Source organism: Somniosus microcephalus, chromosome 31 (assembly GCF_052327205.1).
Source record: "Somniosus microcephalus isolate GS21.2 chromosome 31, FLI_Smic_1.0, whole genome shotgun sequence".
NCBI classification, from domain to species: Eukaryota; Metazoa; Chordata; class Chondrichthyes; order Squaliformes; family Somniosidae; genus Somniosus; species Somniosus microcephalus.
In genome coordinates, this window is record NC_141017.1 from 22,810,128 (window position 1) to 22,828,414 (window position 18,287).

The following is an 18,287-nucleotide window of genomic DNA, read 5'->3' on the forward strand; positions in this document are numbered from 1 at the left end:
TAATGGAGTGTTGGCCTTAGCTCAAGGGTGTTGGAATACAAAGGGGGGGGAAGATATGCTTCAGCTGTATAGAGCCTTGGTTAGGCCCCATTCAGAGTAACTGCCTTCAGTTCTGGGCACCGCACCCCAGGAAGGATGTACTGGCCTTGGAGTGGGTGCAGTGCTGATTCACCTGAATGATACCGGGGTTTAAAGGGTTATATTATGAAGATAAGTTGCATAAACTGGGCTTGTAATCCCTTGAGTTTAGAAGATTGAGGGGTGATCAGATCGAGGTGTTTAAAACGTTAAAAGGATTTGATAGGGTAGACAGGGAGAATTCCCTCTGGTGGGGGGTGGGGGGCGATCAAGAACAAGGGGGCATAACCTTAATATCAGAGCTAGGCCGCTCAGGAGGGAATTCAGGAAGCGCTTCTTCAGAAATTTGGAACTCTCTTCCCCGAAATGCTGGGCGGCGGTTGGAGCTTTCAAGACTGAGAGTGACAGGTTTTTGTTCGGTAAGGGTATCAAGGGATATGGAGCGAAGGCGGGTGTAAGAACATAAGAAATAGGAGCAGGAATAGGCCACTTGGTCCCTCGAGCCTGCTCCGCCATTCAATAAGATCAGGGCTGATCTTGGGCTCAAAGCCACTTCCCCGCCCGCTCCCCATAACCCTTCACTCCCTTATCTTGCAAAAATCTGTCTATCTCCACCTTAAATGTATTTAATGACCCAGCCTCCACGGCTCTCTGGGGCAGAGAATTCCACAGATTTACGACCCTCTGAGAGAAGAAATTCCTCTTCATCTCAGTTCTAAAAGGGCGACCCTTTACAGGAAACTCTTTTTTATCCGGCACCGACGGGACCGGCGTGGTGCCGGTTTATCAAAAAGTCCGGATTACAGAGAGGTATAGTTAAAAGGTACGAGAGCTCCGTACACAGCAACAAATCCAGGCTTCCCTGTTGCTTAGCAACATGTGCAGGAACTCCGGCCACAGACCAAGCGTCCCTGTTGCTTAGCAACAAGTGCAGGAGCCCCAGTTACACAGCCACAGATCCAGGAACTACCACTAATATGAAGTAAAACTTACCTGAACCTACTCCTGAATTTTGCCGGTTAACAGAGATTTCCGGTTATTTAGGTGCCGGTAAATCGAGAGTTTCCTGTACATTGAAACTATGCCCCGAGTTCTAGATTTCCCCATGAGGGGAAACATCCTCTCTGCATCCACCTTGTCGAGCCCCCTCAGTACCTTATATGTTTCAATAAGATCACCTCTCATTCTTCTAAATTCCAGTGAGTTTAGGCCCAGCCTGCTCAACCTTTCCTCATAAGTCAACCCCCTTCATCTCAGGAATCAACCAAGTGAATCGTCTCTGAACTGCCTCCAATACAAGTATATCCTTCCTTAAATAAGGAGATCAAAACTGTACGCAGTACTCCAGGTGTGGTCTCACCAATGCCCTGTACAGTTGCAGCAGGACTTCCCTGCTTTTATACTCCAACCCCCTTGAAATAAAGGCCAGCATTCCATTTGCCTTTTTGATTACTTGCTGTACCTGCATGCACACATGGTAACTGGAGTTGAGGAGCAGATCAGCCATGATCTAATTGAATGGCGGAGCAGGCTCGATGGGCTGAATGGCCTCCTCCTATTCCTAATATTCCTAACCTCTCCCTCATTGGTTGGCCAACCTTTTTCACTCAGCCTGTCCGTGAAGCACCTTGGGGTGTATTTTACGTTAAAGACACCTTACAGATGTGAGTTATTGTTATTGAGGGACAGGAAGGGAAGCAAACAAACAACAGAAAATGCTGGAAAAACTCAGCAGGCCAGGCAACATTCATGGAGAGAAATAGAGTCAACGTTTCAGGTCAAACCCTTTGTCAAGACTGGAAAAGCACAAGAAATGAAATAGATTAAGAGGCCAGGCTGGGAGAGAACAAAAGAGAAGTGAAGAGACCTTAAGAGGTATTCAAAACGAGACGAGATGGTGATAGGACTAGTGGAGACAAAAGATGGCTCTCGATTAGGTGTGAAATGCGCTGGCAGAAGGGAAGCGAACACCTTAGTGAGAAGGTGCTGGCAGCTGGTGATAGGCAGCCTGGGAAGGAGGTCTCACGCCCAGCTCTTGGCTGCAAAGTGTCAGGTTCAGACAGAGGAAGAGAGAGACAACAACCACTTGCATTTATATAGCACCTTTAACGTAGTAAAACGTCCCAAGGCACTTCACAGGAGTAGAACAGAATTTGACACCGAGCCACATATTAGGACACGTGACCAAACGCTTGGTCAAAGAGGTAGGTTTTAAGGAGGGTCTTAAAGGAGGAGGGAGAGGTGGAGAGAGGCGGAGAGGTTTAGGGAGGGAATTCCAGAGCTTAGGGTCTAGGCAGCTGAAGGCATGGCTACCAATGGTGGAGTGAAGGGAGTGGGGGATGTGCAAGTGGCCAGAATTGGAGGAAAGTTAGAAGAAAAGGGACAGAGAAGTTACAGGGAATATGGAGGTTAATTATTCAAGACTTGGGAAGGAATTTTCACCGAAAGATGAACGAATGATAATGACAGAGAAATGGTGTCACTGTTTCAGGTGGTGTGGCTGCGTTCCGCTCGTTCCTGCGCTCCGAGTTCAGCGAGGAGAACATCGACTTCTGGCTCGCCTGCGAGGAGTACAAGAACACGAAGACCAGCCCCAAGCTCACGCTCAAGGCCCAGAAGATCTACGATGAATTCGTCAAGGTCCAGGCCCCAAACGAGGTAGATTGTAACCATCAGTGCAACCTTTGAGGAAGGAGGAGGGAAGGAGTGTTTCTGTGCACCCTAAATGTTTTTGCATGGTGTATGCCCCCTTCCCCAACCCATACCAAATCCCAGAATTGCCTTGATGCCACCTAAATCTTTATAAGTGGTTGTACCTCAATTTCAATCCAGTGCGTTCACAATCCAGTGCATTCATATTCCAGTGTGTTCATATTCCAGTGTTTTCATATTCCAGTGTTTTCACATTCCAGTGTGTTCATATTCCAGTGCGTTCATATTCCAGTGTTTTCATATTCCAGTGTTTTCATATTCTAGTGTTTTCATATTCCACTGTTTTCATATTCTAGTGTTTACATATTCTATTCCGTTCATATTCCAGTGTTTTCATATTCCAGTGCATTCATATTCCAGTGATTTCATATTCCAGTGTTTGCATATTCCAGTGTGTTCATATTCCAGTGTCTTCATATTCCAGTGCTTGCATATTCCAGTATGTTCATATTCCAGTGCATTCATGTTCCAGTGTTTCCTTATTCCAGTGCATTCATATTTCAGTGTTTTCAGATTCCAGTGCATTCATATTCCAGTGTTTCCTTATTCCAGTGCATTCATATTCCTGTGTTTTCATATTCCAATGTTTTCATATTCCAGTGTGTTCATATTCCAGTGTTTTCATATTCCAGTGTGTTCATATTCCAGTGTCTTTATATTCCAGTGCTTGCATATTCCAGTATGTTCATATTCCAGTGCATTCATGTTCCAGTGTTTGCATATTCTATCATGTTCATATTCCAGTGTTTTCATATTCGAGTGTATTCCATATTCCAGTGTTTGCATATTCTATTATGTTCATATTCCAGTGTTTTCATATTCCAGTGCATTCATATTTCAGTGTTTTCTTATTCCAGTGTTTTCTTATTTCAGTGCATTCATAATCCAGTGTTTTCATATTCCAATGCATTCATATTCCAGTTTGTTCATATTCCAGTGCGTTCCCACTCCAGTGCGTTCATACTCCAGTGCGTTCATATTCCAGTGTTTTCATATTCCAGTGCGTTCCCACTCCAGTGTGTTCATATTCCAGTGCGTTCATATTCCAGTGTTTTCATATTCCAGTGCATTCCCACTCCAGTGTGTTCATATTACAGTGCGTTCATATTCCAGTGCTTTCATGTTCCAGTGTTTCCATATTCCAGTATTTTCATATTCCAGTCCATTAATATTCCAGTGTGCTCACACTCCAGTATTTCCATACCCCAGTGCCTTCACACTCACGTCCATTCACAACTCTAATCATTCACACACCTGTTTGTTCACATGCCCATTCACACCACAGCTCATTCATACTCCAGTGCATGAGTTCCACCCCACAATTCCAGTGACAGTGCCTGGGGCCAGGAATCCATGAATATAATAGTTCCTAGTAATAAACGGTGGCAAGAGCTGAGGAGCACTGTGATAGATGTGTTTTAAATCATAACCTCAACGTGACTCCTTGAACTGGGATATAATCAGCAGGTCCAACTGAGTCTGGCCACCACTAGGGCCTGGATACTGTTGGGGTGCCTCTATAACCTTGGCATGGCTGCAGGTGATATTGGCAGATGAATATTTAATGAGCCCCAATGGCACGCTATCCTTTGTTTTTATATGGGTGTTAGCTTGTCTACAACATGTCTACTAAAATAGTGGACAAGTCAATGTCACTCAAACATGTTAAGGGTTCATCCACCACTATTGCTAATTTCTAGGCTTCTATCTTCTGTATTGTGTTCCTCCCTATGTTCTTTTTATTCGTTCATGGGATGTGGGCATCGCTGGCAAGGCCAGCATTTATTGCCCATCCCTAGTTGCCCGTGAGAAGGTGGTGGTGAGCCGCCTTCTTGAACCGCTGCAGTCCGTGTGGTGAAGGTGCTCCCACAGTGCTGTTAGGGAGGGAGTCCCAGGATTTTGACCCAGCGACAATGAAGGAACGGCCGATATATTTCCAAGTCAGGATGGCGTGTGACTTGGAGGGGACCTTGGAGGTGGCGGTGTTTCCCATGCGCCTGCTGCCCTTGTCCTTCTAGGTGGTAGAGATCGTGGGTTTTGGAGGTGCTGTCGAAGAAGCCTTGGCGAGTTGCTGCAGTGCATCTTGTAGATGGTACACACTGCAGCCATGGTGTGCCGGCGGTGGAGGGAGTGAATGTTTAAAGTGCACGTGTCTCTCTCTTGAACTCTCAACTCCTATCCAAAAACTAGGAGTGCAGTGATGTAATAAAACTCACTACGCACTTGGTTTGAATATAAAGCAAGGCTTTAATCAACTTGTTTCAGAACATGGAGGTCTAGTTATACTTCACTAGTTCCTTGTCTTTACAAAATGTCCCTGGGCAAGCCGAGCCCACGCCCAAGTATTTATACTCCTTGGACGGCGCCACCAGCTGGCCGTCCAGTGTTATTTCATGAGTAGTTTCTTTATGATGATGAGATTTATAACATGCAGAATGACATTTCAGTAAAAGCCGTTCGTCGATACCTAAGGAAACAATGGCATTCCTCTCACAGAATCACACAGAAACCCCACAGTGCAGATAGAGGCCATTTCGGCCCATCGAGCCTGCACCGACACATATCCCCCCCGATCCCCATAACCCCTACACCAACACATATCCCACCCTATCCCCGTAACCCCACGTATTTAATCCCCCTAACACTAAGGGTCAATTTATCATAGCCAATCAACCTAACCCGCACATCTTTGGACTGTGGGAGGAAACCGGAGCACCCGGAGGAAACCCACGCAAACACGGGGAGAATGTGCAAACTCCACACAGACAGTCACCCGAGGCCGGATTCGAACCCGGGTCCCTGGCGCTGTGAGGCAACAGTGCTAACCACTATGCCACCGTGCTCCCAAGCCATTACCCCCTGTGATGTCCTCGTCGCTTCCTTGCTTCTGATATGTTATTCCCCTCTGTTTCAGGTCAACCTTGACTCATTGACCAGGGAATTTGTTACCAAGAACCTGACTGATCCAACCAGTTCCTGTTTCGAGGTGGCCCAGGAGAGAACTTACAGTTTGATGGAGAAAGATTCCTTTCCCAGGTTCCTGAAGTCTGACTTTTTCTTGGAATTGCTTAAGTACATATAAATGGGTTTTCCCGCCATGACTTAGGTCCTTTAAGCCACATCCTGCGGAGTCAGGGGGCTTTCATGATACAGCTTCTATTTCACTTCTCAGCACTCTCTCCACTTTTAGCCACTTACTGTGGACCATATTATTTTGTACAGACACCTCAGCTGGCAATTCGAGATGCACAGGCCGACCTTAGTAACACACCTGTCTCATTATAAAAAAACGAGATATTGGGGGGTAAATTTAACCTAACCTCACCCCTCCGCCCTCCCACAAGCGGGACGTCAATGGAAGGTAAAACCAGACAGGGTGCGAAAACGGGCAGCTGATCCAACCCCGGTTCCCCGCTTGGTGGGATGGGGAGGGGGAAGGGGTCAGATTAATTACCCCCATTGGCATTAATATTTTATTATAGAGAAATTCTTATAACATATTTAAGGACTGAGATAATTGGTCCTCCATTTCGATGGCACAAAATCAGTGCTTCTTCACGGTCGCTCCTTCAGGCAGGACACCTCAGCGGACACGAGGGTTTTCCGACTCCGGTTGGATGTATCCCTGGAGGCTATGTCACATGACGTCCACCACTGCCCCACCCCCACGCTACCGCCATTGGTCCACCCAACGCGTCCACCCTCTTGGCACGCGGTCTTCCCACGGCCAATTGCAAAGCGAGCAGGCTCTTCGTGACCCAACCGGACGATTCGCGACTGTCTATTTTTTTTTTACCCAACTCCTACGTTTTTCATGACCAACAAACGAAAGTGTTCAAAGAAAATTAAAAAAAGACATTTTTAATGCTCCTGTTTTTTTTTGTTGTTGCTCCTAAGCCGTGTCCTGGAGATTAACCTTCAACTCCTGGAGACGCCAGGACAGTCCTGGAGGGTTGGAGACCCTAGCAGCCGTGTTGAGGAGTGGGGGCTGTGGGTTAGTGATGTAGACATCATAATGAGAGAGACATTATAAGCTGTTGCAACCAGATATGTGCATAAAGGCTTTACTGTAGAGAGTGCACACCTGGACCATGTTCCTCAGTAGCTGTTGATTCCAAAAAAATTTTGAAATAAATAATGCATGCTAATCTCTGCGTTGTTGTCACCCTCTCATTGTCTGCTGTGGAAAGTGATTATACATCACACCCCAACATAGGGGAGCACTGAGGTCTTTCCCTCTAATAGATTAAAAACTTGGATTAATGTAGGCTGGGAATGAACCCCGGTTAGAACTGAACATCAGATCTCTCGCTTTCTCGCCTGCTCGTGGCTCAGTGGGTCGCACTCTCGCCTCTGAGTCAGAAGAGTGTGGGTTCACAGGGGGGTGCGGGAGCCTTGTGGTTATGTTACTGGACCAATAATCTAGTAGGCCTGGCCTGATGATCCAGTAATTCTAAATCCCACAACGGCGGGTGGGGGAACTTAAATTCAAATAATTAAATAAGTCCGGAATAAAAAGCTAGTTTCATGAAACTACCGGATTGTTGTAAAAACCCATCTGGTTCACTAATGTCCTTCAGGGAAGGAAATCTGCCGCCCTTACCCGGTCTGGCCTATATGTGACTGCAGACCCGCAGCAATGTGGTTGACTCTTAACTGCCCCGTGAAATGGCCGAGCCAGCCACTCAGTTGTATTCAAGAAGGCGACTCACCACCACCTTCTCTCAAAGGGCAAATTAAGGATGGGAAATAAACGCTGGCCTCGCCGGCAACACCCACATCCAATGGACGATGAAAAAAAAGTCCCACTCCAGAGACATGAGCACAAAATCTAGGCGAACCTGACACTCCAGTCTTTTGACTTTTCTTGTGGAGCCAGGAAGCTAGACTTGCATTTCTATAGCGCCTTTCACAACCTCAGGGCGTCCCAAAGCGCTTTACAGCCAATGAGGTACTTTTGAAGTGGAGTCACTGTTGTAATGCAAGGAAACGCGGCAGTCAATTTGCGCACAGCAAGCTCCCACAAAACAGCAATGTGATAATGACCCAGATCATCTGTTTCAGTGATGTTGGTTGAGGGACAAATATTCTAAATAGTGCCGTGGGATCTCTTACGTCCACCCGAGAGGGCAGACAGCAACGTTCCCGTTTAGCCGTGTGGTCGCGCAGGCCGCTTGTCGGTTTCTTAACGGAAAACCTCGGAAGTTTGAATGAGCACCCAAAAAAAATGACAGGGAACATTGGCAGGCAAAGCCTCGGTTTAACATCTCATCTAAAAGACGGCACCTCCGACAGTGCCGCACTCCCTCAGCACTGCACTGGGAGTGTCAGCCTAGATTTTGTGCTCAAGTCTCCTGGCGTGGGACTTGAACCCACAACCTTCTGGACTCAGAGGCAAGAGTGTGGCCCACTGAGGCAAGCCTGACACCGCAAGCAGACACAAGCTCGGACAGAGAGAAAGACGGACACGTAGATAAACGGATTGCGCAAGCGCAGAAGGCAAAGCCAGAAAAAGACTGACTTTGGCAGTCAAAGGACAAACAGGCAGAGACAGATATACGGGCAGACAGGGAGACAGAGTCAGAGTGTCACATGGACAGACAGAGATCAAGGGGGATACACAGCAGCTTGGTGATAGACAGAGAAAGAAAGAACAAGAGATGCAGATAAACAGAATGTGAGAGGTAGAAAGGGGCCCGAGTAAAGACAGAGAGAGAAAATGACAGAATAAACTGACAAGTGAACTGCCAGGGGGCAGGGTTTAGTCTCCAGCCAGCGTTACAGCAATTACTAAAATAACAACAGATAAAGCTGGAAATACTCAGCAGGCCAGGCAGCATCCGTGGAGAGAGAAAGAGCAATTACTGTTTGAGGATCTCATTCCGGCTGAAGCTGTTAATCCTTCGCCCCACTTTGCCCACTTTGGCGGGTATTGTCTCATTCAGCCTCCTGATCACACAGTGCACCTGTCATCACCTTCAAACTGCACACGCTCCCAATTATAGCACTGAGCTCTCGAACTAATGGATGCGCCCGGGGGGGGGGGGCACGATTGGGAGTTTACCTCTTCTGGAGTTGAATGTACTCAGCAGTTTGCAGAGGTAGCTTTAATAAAATGACATTGAGATTGAGGCACATAATGTGGTTCAGTGGGCAGCGCTCTCTTACCTTTGAGTCAGAAGGTTGTGGGTCTGAGTCCCACTCCAAGAGACTTGAGCACAAAAATCTAGGCTGACACTCTAGTGCAGTGCTGAGGGAGTGCTGCACTGTCGGTGGTGCTGTCTTTCAGATGAGGCGTTAAACTGAGGCCCCGTCTGCTCTCTCAGGTGGACGTAAAAGATCCCGTGATACTATTTCGCAGAAGAGCAGGGGGAGTTCTCCCTGGTGTCCAGGGCCAATATTTATCCCTCAATCAACATCACAAAGGCAGATTATCTGGTTAGTGGTTGAGGCAGAAACTATTGTCGAGAATTTCCTCAGGACTTCTCCCACTCCGCCACCTGTAACTTCGGTGGAAGTTTGGCGGAAATCCTGTTTACATCTACCGAGAGATAGAAGCCCCGAGGAAACTCTCCACACATGCCAACGTTCATTAGATTGGATAAAAAGAACAAAGAAAGAACTTGCATTTCTATCGCGCCTTTCCCGACCTCAGGACGTCCCAAGGCGCTTTGCAGTCAATGAAGCACTTTCTGGAGTGTAGTCACTATTGTAATGTATGAAACAAGGCAGCCAATTTGCGTACAGCAAGCTCCCACAGACTGCAGTGTGATAATGACCAGATAATCTGTTTTGTAGCTGTTGGTTGAGGGATAAATATTGACCAGGATACCGGGGAGAACTCCCCCTGCTCTTCTTCAAAATAGTGCCAATGGGATCTTTTACATCCGTCCACCTGAGAGAGCAGATGGAGCCTCGAAAGACGGCACCTCTGACAGTGCAGCGTTCCCTCAGTACAGCACTGGCGTGTCAGCTGTGGCTCAGTGGGCAGCGCACACTCACCTACTGAGTCATGAAGGTTGTGGGTTCAAGTCCCACTCCAAGGACTTGAGCACATAAAGCTAGGCTGACACTCCAATGCAATGCTGAGGGAGTTCAGATGAGACGTTAAACCGAGGCCCCCTCTGCTCTCTCAGATGGATGTAAAAGATCCCGCGGCACTAATTTGAAGAAGAGCAGGGGAGTTTTCCTCGGTGTCCTAGGCAATATTTATCCCTCAACCAACATCACTAAAAACAGATTACCTGGTCATTGTCACATTGCTGTTTATGGGAGCTTGCTGTGCGCAAATTGGCTGCTGCGTTTCCTACATTACAACAGTGACTACACTTCAAAAAGTACTTCATTGGCTGTAAAGCGCTTTGAGACGTCCGGTGGTTGTGAAAGGCGCTATAGAAATGCAAGTCTTTCTTGAAATGCCTGAAGTCTCTGGAGTGGGGCTTCAACCCGCGGCCTTCTGACCCAGAGGCGAGAGTGCTGCCCACTGAGCCACGGCTGAAGGGAAAGGCGATAAAGTGATGCAGGAACGGGGGTGGCTGAATGTGATTGAGATTCTTTTTTGTGAGCAGAATAAACACGAACACGAATGGCCTGTTTCTGTGTCGTAACTGCTATGTATTTCTATGTATCTCCACCATCAACCCCAATAACCGGCCCCCATTAACTGCACCAACCCTGTCCGCAACATCTGCCCTCACTTACATCATAGGAATCGCTGGACGGGAAAAGACCCAGGTCCGTCTAGCTCACCGTCTACCATCCTGATAGCGCAGGGTGCATTGATAATGGAGTTATTGACCAATCACAGCAATCAATCTCTATCAATGAGTCTTCAACAGACCCAGACATGAGTTGAGGAAAACCTCCAGTGGTGGAGAGCTTTGGGAACCAGAGGTCCAAAGTCACCTGCCCCTCCCGAGCTCACCACACTCACCACACGCCACGTCTCAAATTACTCAGATACTGGATCCCAAAATATTATTAATTTGCCCCCACCCCTACATCTTCGTTCTCCATCTGCACCATCAGTATTTTGATTGATTTTTGTCTCCCCCCCTCAATTTTCTTTTATCCAATTAGAACCGTCTCCTGGTGAGGCAGAGGCACATTGCAAATTAAAACAGGCAAGGAAAGGGAGGGGAAACAAAATGGATGCCACCGGATCAGAGTACAGCGAGGAGAGCATCCAACAATCCTGTCAAGACAGGCCTCCGGGCCAGCTCGCAGTTGGCCTGCTTTTTATGAAGAAGCAATTATTTGATTACACAATTAAAAACACGCCTAAAATCACTCCTATTGGACTATAATATGTGCTGCAGGGGTTAGACCAATTAATTGGCCTGAAGTGAATCTCGATGTTTGTTTAACTCAGAGGCATGTGTCTCGGAGGCTGGTGTAAGGGCACTGCCAAAGTAAATTATTTAATCGCACAATGAAATAATGGAATATACTCGGGTGGCACCTGTTGGTGTTTCTGCCATCCTCATTTGCAACATTTAATCTCTCCTAGCGCAGGTCGTCCCTTTTGCTCCTTCCTCCTCCCCTCCTCCTCCCCCCTTTCCCTGCCCCCGCACCTGCTTAAAACCTGTTCCATCTCTAACTTTTTCCAGCTCTGACGAAGGGTCACAGACCTGAACCGTTAACTCTGTTTCTCTCTCCACGGATGCTGCCTGGCCTGCTGAGTGCTCCCAGCGTTTTCTGTTGTTAATGGAATATACTCGTTCCACTGCTAGAGTGTTTAGGTTGAGAAAGGATTGTGTAAGTATCATTGAAGCTCGTGGGATTAAAGGGGGCAGCGGTAGCTTGGATACAAAATTGGCTCAGAGACAAAAAGCAGAGAGTAGCGGTGAACGGTTGTTGTCCAGACTGGGGGGAAGTGTGCAGTGGTGTCCCCCCCGGTGTGGGTATTAGGACCACTGCTCCTTTTTGATATATATTAATGACTTGGGTGTACAGGGCATGATTTCAAAGTTTGCAGATGACACAATTCTCGGAAATGTAGTAAACGGTGAGAAGGATAGTGGCAGACTTCAGGAGGACGTCGACAGACTGGTGAAATGGGCAGACAAGTGGCAGATACAGTTTAATGCAGTGAAGTGTGAAGTGATACATTTTGATAGGAAGAATGAGGAGAGGCAATATGAACTAAATGGTGCAACTTTAAAAGGAGGGGGAGGGGGCAGGAACAGAGAGACCTGGGGGGGTTGTACGTATATAAGTCTTTGAAGGAGGCCGGACAGGTTGAGAAGGCTGTTAAAAAAGACATAAGGAATCCTTGACTTTACAAAAGCAAGGAAGTTATACTAAACCTTGATAAATCACTGGTTAGGCCCCAGCTGGAGTATTGTGTTCAATTCTGGGCACCGCACTTTAGGAAGAATGCCTTGGAGAGGGTGCGGAGGAGATTTACTCGGGATGGGGGATTTCAGTTATGTGGAGAGACTGGAGAAGCTGGGGTTATTCTCCTTAGAGCCGAGAAGGTTAAGGTGAGATTTAATCGAGGTGTTCAAAATAATGAAAGGTTTTGATGGAGTAAATAAGGAGAAACTGTTTCCAGTGGCAGAAGGGTCGGTAACCAGAGGACACAGATTTAACGCGATTGGCAAAAGAACCGGGGGTGACAGGAGGAGAATTTTTTTACTTGTGGATAAAAAGCTGAAGGGGAAAATATTGCAGGCCTATGGGGAAAGGCATAATTGGAGAGCTCTTTCAAGGAGCTTGCACAGGCACGATGGGCCGAATGGCCTCCTTATGTGCTGTATCAGTCTATGATTGTATGAATGGTTGTGTGTTTTTGAACACCACTGTTTATTAGTTAGAAAATATTGGAGCTCGTAGAATCATAGAATGGTTACAGCACAGGAGGAGGCCATTCGGCCCGTCGAGCCCGTGCCGGCTCTCTGCAAAAGCACTTCAGCGAGTCCCACTCCCGCCCCACCGCAGCCCTGCATTTGAGATGTGGAAAGGGGCTGACAGTCAAGAATCATCCAATAGACCACAGAGTTTACTCGTTTTCCAATTGGCGTGGGAAGGCTGGGCGAAGCGAGGATGGACGTGTCGAGCGACCAATGGCGAGAGTGTGGGGGCGGGGCATTTGGAGATGGGATGTCACCTCCTGGAATATATCCAACCAGAGCTGACAACCCTAAGGCTCTAGTGTACCTCATACACATGCAGCACTTGAAGAAGAAAGACTCGCATTTCTATAGCGCCGTTCACAACCACCAGATGTTTCAAAGCATTTTACAGCCAATGAAGTACTTTTGAAGTGGAGTCACTGTTGTAATGTGGGAAAGGCAGCAGTCAATTTGCGCACAGCAAGCTCCCACAAACAGCAATGTGATAAATCTGTTTTTTTTGTTATGTTGGTTGAGAGATAAAGATTGGCCAGGACACCGGGGAGAACTCCCCCTATTCTTCTTTGAAATAGTGCCAAGGGATCTTTTACGTCCACCTGAGAGAGCAGACGGGGCCTCAGTTTAACATCTCATCTGAAAGACGGCACCTCCGACAGTGCAGCACTCCCTCAGCACTGCGAGTGTCAGCCTGGATTTACGTGCTCAAGCCTCTGGAGTGGAACTTGAACCCACAACCTTCCTGCTCAAAGGCAAGAGTGCTACCCACAGAGCCACAGCTGACACATGACTCAGAAAACCTTTCAGGGAACCTCCAAGCACATTGCTGGCGCGCTAGCAGAGCACGATCCAGCTTTCCTGCTATATTACACGGGCTTTTCCTTGGATTTCTTTCTGTGAATCCTTTCAGTGGCTGCCAGTAAAAACACCAAAAAAAAATCTGAAAATTGCTGAATCGATCGCAATGACATTTTGCTTAAAAGTAAAGAAATTCAAGCTGTTCAGTGCGTCTCGTGAGTGCCGCACTCAACTCAGGAGCACCATTTTAGATTCAGGGATGATAGGGCAGCCATTTTAGATTCATGATTCACAGGGCAGCCATTTTAGATTTAGGAATCATAAGGCAGCCATTTTAGATTCATGATTCACAGGGCAGCCATTTTGAAACTGGTCAGAAAACAACAGGAGCCAAAATAACCCAGTGAATTCATCGGTTCTGCTGTTTGACCTGCTGCTTTTACAAGTAAATCTGGAGTATTGCATATGAATCTAACAAATCTGGTGTACAAGGCCCTGGTCAGATCTACCTGTAGCACCGTGTACAGTTCTGATCATCTAATTATAGAGAGAATGTTATTTTTTTAGAGAATGCAATATGGAGTAATAATGGTGGCCCTGAGGGCTGGTTCTAGTAGGCCTTGCCGATCTCAGGGGCCCTCGCATGCCCGATTCACCGCGCTCCCCATTATGCGGTTTCAGCTGCCAAAATGGGGCTGCATTATTAGCATGCGGGGCCTCATTTAAATAGAAATGCTAAAGTAAAGGTCAGAAATGGGGATGTTCGCTGATGACTGCTCAGTGTTCAGTGCCATTCACAACTCTTCAGATAATGAAGCAGTCCATGCCCGCATGCAACAAGACCTGGACGACGTTCAGGCTTGGGCTGATAAGTGGCAGGTAACATTTGCGCCACAGAAGTGCCAGGCAATGACTATCTCTGACAAGTGAGAGTCTAACCACTGCCCCTTGATATTCAATGGTATTACCATCGGCAAAACCCCCATCATCTACATCCTGGGGGGTCACCATTGACCAGAAACTTAACTGGACCAGCCACATAAATACTGTGGCAACAAGAGCAGGTCAGAGGCTGGGTATTCTTCGGCGAGTGTCTCACCTCCTGACTCCCCAAAGCCTTTCCACCATCTACAAGGCACAAGTCAGGAGTGTGATGGAATACTCTCCACTTGCCTGGATGAGTGCAGCTCCAACAACACTCAAGAAGCTCGACACCATCCAGGACAAAGCAGCCCGCTTGATTGGCACCCCATCCACCACCTTAAACATTCACTCCCTCCACCACCGGCGCACCGTGGCTGCAGTGTGCACCATCTACAAGATGCACTGCAGCAACTTGCCAAGGCTTCTTCGGCAGCACCTCCCAAACCCGCGACCTCTACTACCTAGAAGGACAAGGGTAGCAGGTGCATGGGAACACCACCACCTCCAAGTTCCCCTCCAAGTCACTCACCATCCTGACTTGGAAGTATATCGCCGTTCCTTCATCGTCGCTGGGTCAAAATCCTGGAACTCCCTGCCTAACAGCACTGTGGGAGCACCTTCACCACACGGACTGCAGCGGTCTAAGAAGGTGGCTCACCACCACCTTCTCGAGGGCAATTAAGGATGGGCAATAAATGCTGGCCTTGCCAGCGACGCCCACATCCCATATACGAATAAAAAAAAAGTAAAGTCCCTCACCGAATTTGACGTCTTTGGGACAACATGCACCTCACCCATCGAACAAGGAACGCCGGCAGAGTCCTGGGGTCGGGCCTCTGCAAGCAGGCTTCTTCTTAGAGAGAGAGAGGGATCAGCTTCCATAGTTCTCGTTTTTTTCGTGTACTTCGCGCAACATTTTGTGGGAAGATGGTTTTCTGTGTGGCTGGACCTGTCGGTTGACCAATGGCGGGAGCCTGGGGGCAGGGCGGTGGGAGGCAAGAGGCCTTGTGATGAAACCTCCCAGAATGCATCCAAGCCTAGTGGGCAACCCCTATCACCCCCCCGCCCCTCCAAAGTGACTCATACAGCAGCTGAAGACGCCATGCAGTTCCTCTCTGGCACAGTGCCCGCGTGCCCATTATTCACGTGCGACAGTAACTGTTGACGGGATATTCCCCCATGGGGGGCATCACTGCCAAGGCTGATCCTTTCCACAACAGACCTGTATTGGTAAGCTAACAGGGGCAGGAATTCTGTCCAGTTCTCTTGTCCATGATCCCTGTTTTTCAGTTCAACTGCTGCGTCCCCACCCCTGTTGATGCTTGGGGGGGGTGAAATTCAGTTGTTTGCGCCTCCCATTAGCACCTTAAGAGGGCGCTAATGGGGCGCAAAGCAACTAGCGCCCGGGCGCGGCGATGTTTGCGCCGCTCGCGCAATTAACTAGACATTTTGCGGCGCTAAACACTACCGCCACGATCTCCTGCGCTGGCAGATTGTGATGTCACTCGAGTGCGCAACACCCCGGTAGCGCCCTGGACCGGATATTGAGTGGCGCCCCCTGCCTTACCGCCTGCCGCTAGCAACGACAGGCTGAGGGGAGCGTTTTGCTGTCAGAAAGGGACTAGGGGAGCGCTATTTAAAGGCAACTGCTTCCTGCCTTTTATTGTCGGTGATATTTTTGCACCACGCTTTCTGAGAGAGAGAGAGAGACTTCTGGAGAGATTCAACGCTGTGTGAAGGAGTTTTGGGTACTGAGCAGCACTTTGCAGGTTTATTTTGATTGGCCCTTCCTTGCTTCGCCAGCGCTGTGAGGTAGCGCCTCGCTCCTCGGCCTTTGCGCCTTAAGACAGGTGTGAAGCGCCTGATTTAGTGCTCCAATCACCTCCAGGGGCGATAAAAGCCAAGTTTGCTGTCGGAGGCGATAATTAGCGCCAGGCGCTAAACCTTGCACACGGCCGATAATGGCGCCCCAAGCGGGGCGATACCGAATTTTTCCCCCTTGATGTTTAGCAAGCTCAGCATTGACTGCAAATGGAGCTGAAAATCAGACGCTGGGTATAACGAGTGGCCAATCCCATACTGCCTGCTTTGCACCACTGGCCGAAAGGAATTTCTAGGCCTCAATCCGAATCAGGGACCGAGGATTGAATCCGAATCAGGGACCGAAGATTGAATCTGAATCAGGGAATGAGGATTGAATCTGAATCAGGGACCCAGGATTGAATCTGAATCAGGGACCGAGGATTGAATCTGAATCAGGGAATGAGGATTGAATCTGAATCAGGCAACGAGGATTGAATCTGAATCAGGGACTGAGGATTGAATCTGAATCAGGGACCGAGGATTGAATCTGAATCAGGCAACGAGGATTGAACCTGAATCAGAGACCGAGGATTGAATCTGAATCAGGGAATGAGGATTGAATCTGAATCAGGCAACGAGGATTGAATCTGAATCAGGGAATGAGGATTGAATCTGAATCAGGCAACGAGGATTGAATCTGAATCAGGGACCGAGGATTGAATCTGAATCAAGGCCGAGGACTGAATCTGAATCAAGGACCGAGGATTGAATCTGAATCAGGGACCGAGGATTGAATCTGAATCAAGGCCGAGGACTGAATCTGAATCAAGGACCGAGGATTGAATCGGAATCAGGGACCGAGGATTGAATCTGAATCAGGGACCGAGGACTGAATCGGAATCAGAGACTGAGGATTGAATCTGAATCAGAGACCGAGGATTGAATCGGAATCAGGGACCGAGGATTGAATCTGAATCAGGGACCGAGGACTGAATCAGAATCAGAGACTGAGGATTGAATCTGAATCAGGGACCGAGGATTGAATCGGAATCAGGGACCGAGGATTGAATCTGAATCAGGGACCGAGGATTGAATCGGAATCAGGGACTGAGGATTGAATCTGAATCAGGGACCGAGGATTGAATCGGAATCAGGGACCGAGGATTGAATCTGGATCAGGGACCGAGGATGGAATCTGAATTAGGGAATGAGGATTGAATCTGAATCAGGGAATGAGGATTGAATCTGAATCAGGGAATGAGGATTGAATCTGAATCAGGGAATGAGGATTGAATCTGAATCAGGGAATGAGGATTGAATCTGAATCAGAGACCGAGGATTGAATCTGAATCAGGGACCGAGGATTGAATCTGAATCAGGGACCGAGGATTGAATCGTAATCAGGGACCGAGGATTGAATCTGAATCTGTGCGACTCAGTAATCACCGAATACCAGGATCCCGAATGTTCATCCTGCTCCGCCTCCTGTGGCGTTTGGCAGTAGTTGCCATGTTTCCAGAGTGTCGACTGAAAGTCGTGCGGTGTCACTGCAGGGCGATTCTATTTTAATCTGCACGTAGTAACGTCGGCGCTCCTGTCGGTCACAGAAACATCTGCTCGGAAAGTTCTGGAATGCACAGCTTTCCGACGTGGGAAGTTGTGCCGCTGTATCTGCGATCCACGCGAGGTCACTGGGGAGCGGGGGCGGTATTAAGTTCACTTTCAATGAATCAGTAGCAAGTCACACAAACATTTTTCGAATTCCCTCTCCACACAACTAGAAAAATCCACCCAAACGAGAGCCGCTGCTCTTGATTATCTGGAGGGAAATCAGAAAGGCGTTCTTTATACAGCAGATTATATTTTTTTGTATAGAGGACGAATAGAGATAAATCTCTCCTCCCCGACCTTTGCTAGATCACTGAACCTGACCTCAAACTCCCTTTGCAGCCACCCCTCCCGTCACCTCCACGGTTTCCTACCCTGAGTTGTCAGGAGGACTGAAAGCTGGTCGAATGCCCAAGAGAAAGGCTGAGAGCGAAACCCGACAACAGCGCGAGGATTGTAAATTTGCTTACAAAAAAAAAGTTAGGTGATGTCGTCATATAATTGTAACAT

At 48.0% G+C, this 18,287-nt stretch overlaps 1 protein-coding gene across 1 annotated transcript in view; it reads left to right on the forward strand.

The window, feature by feature from the left end:
- LOC147097638 (regulator of G protein signaling 5-like) overlaps positions 1–6,940 on the forward strand; it is a 13,045-nt gene extending 6,105 nt beyond the window's left edge. The window contains exons 4-5 of the mRNA XM_085971624.1: positions 2,570–2,736; positions 5,705–6,940. Of these exons, the coding sequence (XP_085827750.1) occupies positions 2,570–2,736; positions 5,705–5,872 (335 nt within the window). The 3' untranslated portion in view covers positions 5,873–6,940. The remainder of the gene's footprint in view (positions 1–2,569; positions 2,737–5,704) is intronic.
- Positions 6,941–18,287: the final 11,347 nt, after the last annotated feature.